The following is a 7,186-nucleotide window of genomic DNA, read 5'->3' on the forward strand; positions in this document are numbered from 1 at the left end:
TGAAGGGGTAGCCTGGAGAAGAAGTTCTAAGACTGCAGGGGGAAAAAGAGAGAGGCCTAGCTGTCAACTGAGCCCAGCCTTTTAGCCACTCCTATCAAGATATAAGGTATGTAAGTGAGCCATCCTCCAGCCCAGTTGAGCCCCCAGACGACTGCAGCCCCCTGCCATTATCACAAGAGGAACCACCCAGCCAAGCCCAGTCAACCCACAGAATTGTGAAATACAATGGTTGGTTGTGTTCTAAAGCCATTATATTTAGGGGGTAGTCTGTTTACACAGTAATGGATAATAAACTCCCCCTTCCGGCAATTAATTTAACCAGTGGAATCCTCTTTTCCTTAGCAATAGTGTACAACACACAACTGTCACTGACTGGCACTGCCAACAGCAAATACCTTACAGGATTCATAAAATAAATACTATTCAAATTCTAAATCTAATATTTTAAATTGAAATAACAAATATATGTTAATAGCACTGAATTAAAATCATTTGTCTTTCTCTTATGGTAAGATCCTTTAGCTGTAAAACGAATGTTTAAGCACAACGAGAGAAAACTCATGAAAGAAAAACTGAGTGACATTACTTTTAACAAAATACATGTTATTGAAACAAATGAAAATTATAGTACACAGAAACTGTTAATATTTAATATGATTATAGTCACTACATATTCAGGAGAAATCAGGAAGAATCACTTAAATCATGAGAATTTTTCTGACATGTAAGAAGCAGTATTTTATATAGCAGAAACAGAGAAAATGACTTAAGGAATGTATCCCCCTTGAGAGGGACTTAATACAGAAAATAACCAGTAATATGTTTAAAAAAGTTTAAATGAATTCAGATGATATATTCAAAAGACGTAATTAAGGGAAAAAAATAGATACTTAAATTTTCTCCCTTACTTTCTGGAATTCATCTCTGTCACTACTGGAAATTTAAAAAATCCACCTTAATGGATCATTATCTAGATCATAACTGGTTTTCATATTTTTATGTTAACTACATTAAACAGCTCAATATCAAACTAACTATATATTTATTTATTCTCTTCATCCATCAGAAAGTACTATTTAAATATCACTAGACTGTTACACTTGTTAACACCAATAATATTAGGTATTTAAACCATGAAGAACGTCTGATTAAAATCTACCCCATTGTGACTTTTTTTTACCTGTCCTTTTGCTATGAGATAAGCAACAATTGAGGTATGTCCAAACTGGGCAGCCAGATGAATACAGCTACATCCTTCTCCGTCGATTAATGAAGGATCTGCACCATATTTCATTAGTTGCACGACCATAGATAGATGGCCTTGTCTAAAACGTAAAAGAATAAACACTTAAATATATATAAAGTTATTTCAAACAAGAAACTCTGGAAAGATCTTTTTTTAAAAAATAGGGTAATGGTGGAAAAGATTACACAAATCTTATTTTATGTTATTTTAAAATAGGTATAGGTCAAGACACATTTAGGATTTTATGTTCTTAAGTCTTAACTGGTATAAACGGTTTTTGAAAATTTATAGATACTCATAACTTCTTTAAATATGTAATAAATAGTTACTACATTCTATTAATCCTATTCCAATATGACCTTAATTGTCCCATGAACTAGATACTTCTTTCATTGTAAACATATGTAGGCTGCAAAAGTATTCCAAAGTTTAACACTATCTTATAATTAACTGGATTAATAACAGCACGGTTAATTCCTTAAGGACACTTTGGACAATAAACTTTGCTTCCAATGCAGGTAACACTGGACAGCAATACATTAGCACATTATTGATATTAATTACTGGCATAACAAGTTCTCCCATTCATTTCCTCATATTTTTTTTAAAGCTACTTAGTTATAGATTGCTAAAGGAACCAAAGGGAAAAAAAAAATCCAGAATTAAATTTAAACCTTGTGGCCCAGTGCAATGGAGTTGAATTTAGGTCTCCTCCAAGTTGATCCACAATAGCACCTTTCGAAATATAGTATCTATAAGACAAAATTTTAAATAATTAAGACAACTTTCATTTTCAATTTTAAGAAACAGTATGAAAAATAAAGAAATGTTTTTCATTTTAGATCTCATGCTAGTTTATGCCTTTGACAATAAACAATCTTTTGTGAGTTTTTAAAATATATTAGCAGAATTTTACATCAAACATATCACTCTCTTTTGTTCCACAAGTAAAAGAAAAGTAACTTTTTAAATTACAATAAAGAACAGCAAAGCCAAATAACAATCATATAAAAAAGAAGGCAGTCAGAGAACCACAAAGATTTGGATCTTACAGCAGCATCAGGTAGAATTTTGGAATTACAACAGCTGTAGAGCAGGCCAGACACATAGCCTACCATGGGTAGAAACTCAGCTTTTTAAGCTCAACTTTACTTTCCTCACAAGATTACTATAGATTACATCAAACAACATATGTGAAAGAGTTTTATACATTGTAAAGTATAACATAAAGGTTCTTTATGATGCCTTATTTGTTATGCTTGTAAAGCTGTGTTGCTTTAAAAAGAAACAGCAACCTCATTTCTTACTATATTCATGTCATAACATCTTGATATTCTCTAAAATGAACAGGACCTAGCTGCTTATATAATGCTTGTTTTGGAACTGATCAATGCAATGAATCTTGAATACAAATGATTTCAAGGCATTTGATGGCAAATGTTTGACATATGTATATTACTGAGGTTCTTAAACTGTTCTAAGTGATTACTGCTTTAGATCACTAATGCATTCACTCTTAATGCTCATAGTTCCAAACATTTAATATATTCAGTACTTACAAGCTTGATTCAGATATTTTTTGCTTTATACATTTAAGCTGGTGCTTTTAAAGCATTATGCAATGAAGGGCCCAATCCCACTGTATCATACAGTTTGAAGTAACTTAAAATATTTCTATACTAAAATATTTCCAGTCCAAAATATCAGACAGTCTGAACACAAACATTCAAACGCTCCTAAACTGTTTCTTAAGGTACCCAGTAGACATTAATGCAATAATTGAAAATGATTTTTTGAGCCCAAAGAGAAGTACAGCACAGCCAAAGAACAGCTTTGATAGGAAATATTTTCTTTAAAATTCCAACTAGAAAGTTTTTTTAAGCAATTTTATTACCTTCTCTATAATTAATATATCTGTGATCCTGAGACGTATTTTTACTCACATTTCAAATCCTTGCTAGGACTATGGCAATGAGTGATTTCCAAACCAGTTCTAAAGTACAACTTTTTTTTAACAAGGATAGGGGAATTTTTTTTTTCTCCATGATAAAGAAGAGTAACTTCTATCACCTTTTGTAAACCTCTGCAAGAAAAATACTATATTTTTATAACATGTTATTTTTTTGTAGCTTTAAGACCCTAGTTCAAACTACAAAATTCTGAGAAGATTGTATAATTCTTATTTTTAAACTCAAGCCTCCTTGCAATACTATAAGATGGTTATTATCAAGAAATGTACTTGCAGGTACTAATGATCCCTAGGTTTTGAGAAGAGAATATCAATGAACAAGAGATAGCAACAAATACTTGAAAGATGAAAAGCAAAGAGCTAAAACCCAAATGTCTCCAGAGGAGAACACCAATGAGAAGCAAACCAGAATATGTTACAAAGCCCTAGAAAGGCTAAGGGATTAAAGGCAATAGTCACCTCAAAAGAAAGTAATAAGAAGCTGGATTGTAAACAGAAACACTGGTTCAAAATCAATATAAGCTGCTGAAAAACTGTCGTTTTCTAACTTATATGCTCACTGAAAGTGAGTGTTTATTTAGCATCACAGTAGGCATTTTAGTGACATGGAAGCAATCAAGCAGCTGACAAAGCTAGACTAGTTTTCTTTGTGCGCTGTCATCTTAAAATGTGACTACTTAAATTTTTAATATTATTATAGTGATAATTCAAACTCTTCTATTAAAGTTCAGATTCATTCTACTGTCTCTAAACTTCTCATGCTCCTGTTGATTTTAACATTCAACCATTCAGTATTTGCCAAAAGGTGTATTCAGTGCATGTTTCCAGAGAAATTTAAGACTCAAGGAATTACTTCACAGAAACATATGGGACACTGAAAACGTTGCAATGAAAGTTTACATGCTAAAGGGACATTTGGGACGTTCCTAAGTCCCACAACTTCCAATCAGCTTTGTTATGTCTCTCCTAAATATGAATGGTCAAACATGACCATGAGGAAAGCTTCAAACATGAAAGGAGACCAAAATAAACAGAAGCAGCCCAAAATAGACAATATAGAGAGAAGAACTTAAAAAACTAAAGTTATAATAAATAGCCTCCAAAAAATAAGAGAAGATAATATACTCATGACATAAGAACAAAACATTTTTATAAAGTGGGGTGGGGGGTAGAGATCAAGAGAGAATGCTTCAAATTGAAAATGCCATAGATAAAATTAGAAATTCAAAAGAAGGATTAGAAGATAAATTAATAACATCTCCCTAAAGCACAATAGCTATAAAAGGACCATATCAATGCACAATAATGTACACTTTCACAAAGTAGGGAATAAAGAATAAAAACTTATATGTCGCCAGGGAAGAAGAATAAGCCACACACACATTGTGCTCTCAGAAATTATAAGCTACATATTTTTTAACAAAGCCCCATATTCGTTAACAACACCTTGACTTGAAATCAAACTGAAATCAGAGACTACAAGCATTATTAAGCTGTTGTTAACAAAGAATCTTGAAGTAACAGGAGACTGCTGAAGACCAAAGCCTGCACTAATCCTCTTTATTTCATTATATTAGGGTAAAATCTAAGAAATAGTTAAAAGACTTCCACTTGAAAACACTAGGAATAGAAGAAATCCAGGCCAGGTGAAGGTCTCCTCCTTTCCAAATTATACTTACTTTAATATCTTACCAGCATGAAAAGTGACCCAACTAACTTTGCTTGAAGCAAGCTCCTATAACACATCCTGATGGAACATAACTGTTACAAGGGACACTTCTCCATGGGTCTCTGGTGGCTCCCATATGTCTTGCTGAGTATATGAGAAGACTGCAAGGTCCTGACCACTCTTTACACAGGCCATTTCTGAGTTCTGTTTGCATCAAGCAACCTTGAGAGATGAGGTAATGTCTCCCTCTGGGACAAAGAGTGACTTTGCTTCCCATGTACTATAAAAGCAATGAATATCCACTGTGTGTGCTGCATCGACCATATCAAGCCACTCCCATAGGACCTAGGGAGCTATGCAAATATGATGTTCATGCTATTTGCTGTGCTATGAATAATAAAGTCCTTGGTCTCTACCTGAGTCACGTATCTTCTGCCAGCATCCATGAAATAGTAATATGCTGTAGCTTCTAAGAAGGGTGTAATTCTAGACTGAAAAGTAAAAAAATTAATCTTGAGGCTATAAATACCAGTTACTATAGAAAACTGCATTTACTCACCATTATGTTTGTTTTAGGAAAGTAACTTGCTAAACTATGAATTGTAAGAAATGAAGTTTACCCCCCGATTGGGAGATTGTGATTGACATATATACACTACTATGTACAAAATAGATAACTAATGAGAACATGCTATATAGCACAGGGAACTCTACTCAATGCTCTGTGGTGACCTAAATGGGTAGGAAATCCAAAAAAGAGGGGATATATGTATACCTAAGGCTGATTCACTTCGCTGTACAGCAGAAACTAACACAACGTTGTAAAGCAACTATGCCCCAATTAAAAGAAAGAAATTAAGTTTACCCCTCTGAAGACATAATATACACAGACACTGTAGTTATTAACCCACTCTATATTTAGTGACTTTATTCTGTAACCTCACTTGCCCATAAGTGGTGGAACAATCCATAAGGCAGGCAACATCAAGACTTTTTGTCTGTATTTCTCATTTTAGAGTTTCTTATTTATTTTTAAACACAAGACAAATGTGAATTTTTTGATCAACAGAATGAGATCAAATATATCTCAACTATAACACTTGAAGCAAAAATATAATAAAGTAATCCTTTAAAATTCCGAGAAAACTAAGCTTAATCTAGAAGTCTACACTCAGCCAAACAACCAATAAGGTTTGAGAGCAGAAGAGATAGTAACTTCCAAAGATTTACCTCCCAAGCACTCTCTCTCTCTCAGAAAGTTATCGAAAAACGTGCTCTATTAAAACCAGAGAGTAAACCAACAGAGAGAAAAACCTGAGATCCAGGAAACTGAAACCAACACTGGAGCAAAGGGATTTCCCAGCATGATTGCAAAGGTAAGTCTCAAGACAATTGTTGTGCGTAGCTCTCAAGAGCAAAGAGTCTGGGCTGGAACAGAAAGATGGAGAAATTCAGGAATGATTTCATCCTCCCTACTCCACCAAAAAAGGAACCAATAAATTATTTGATACTGTTTGCATACACAGATGGGTTTTACAGTTCTGTCTATGAGTATGGGAACAATTAGTTCCAATATACATAAAGTTAAAGATGAATGAAAAAAGAAAGCAACTATTACTTCTGACAAAAATAAAAATTCTACGGAAAAAAACAGATATCATAGAACACTTCTGGGCTCATCAGTGAGAATTTACATATGCACAACAATTTAAACTTTGCATAGTAATTTAACTAAAACTATTAAGAGGACAGAGGAAGAAGTATTAGTGGTGAGGTGTCCTAGGACATCTAGTTATTCCAAAACAGAAAGTCAAAATATAATAACTGATAAATCAAGAAACAGCACAAAAATTGGCAATATTTATTAAAATTCAAAATTCATCCTCCTTACTTTCCTTCTCCTAAGAGTTCTACAGATATATAAGAACATAAGCAAAATGGTATGTGAACAAGATATTATTTACAACACTGTATAAAATAGTAAAAACACTAGAATCAATCTAAATGTTCACCAATAGGTAAACCATTAAATAAACTAAGTCCATACAATTAAACATTATACAGCTTTTTAAAAAGAATGATTAGCTCTAGTTGCACTGATATGAAAAAATTTGAAGATACATAAATTAAATGAAAAGAGCAGAAAAGCATTTGCTCTCATTTGTGTAAAGAAAATAACTTTCTAGATAAAAGTAACAACATAAAAATGTAATATACAAGAGTAAGTACTGAAAGAAACAGCTAAAGTACTGAAGATAGTTACTTCTGAGGTACAGGACCCAGGCGGTGGGGGGGGGGGGGG

The 7,186-nt window shown here is 33.2% G+C and overlaps 1 protein-coding gene across 1 annotated transcript in view; it reads right to left on the reverse strand.

Annotated features, from left to right (window-relative positions):
* ZDHHC17 (zDHHC palmitoyltransferase 17) overlaps positions 1-7,186 on the reverse strand; it is a 113,078-nt gene that overhangs the window by 60,934 nt on the left and 44,958 nt on the right. Inside the window, exons 4-5 of the mRNA XM_007448750.1 lie at positions 1,921-1,998; positions 1,181-1,325 (exon numbers count right to left, since the gene is read on the reverse strand). Of these exons, the coding sequence (XP_007448812.1) occupies positions 1,181-1,325; positions 1,921-1,998 (223 nt within the window). The remainder of the gene's footprint in view (positions 1-1,180; positions 1,326-1,920; positions 1,999-7,186) is intronic.

This window comes from Lipotes vexillifer, unplaced genomic scaffold (genome assembly GCF_000442215.2).
Source record: "Lipotes vexillifer unplaced genomic scaffold, Lipotes_vexillifer_v1.1 scaffold329, whole genome shotgun sequence".
NCBI classification, from domain to species: domain Eukaryota; kingdom Metazoa; phylum Chordata; class Mammalia; order Artiodactyla; family Lipotidae; genus Lipotes; species Lipotes vexillifer.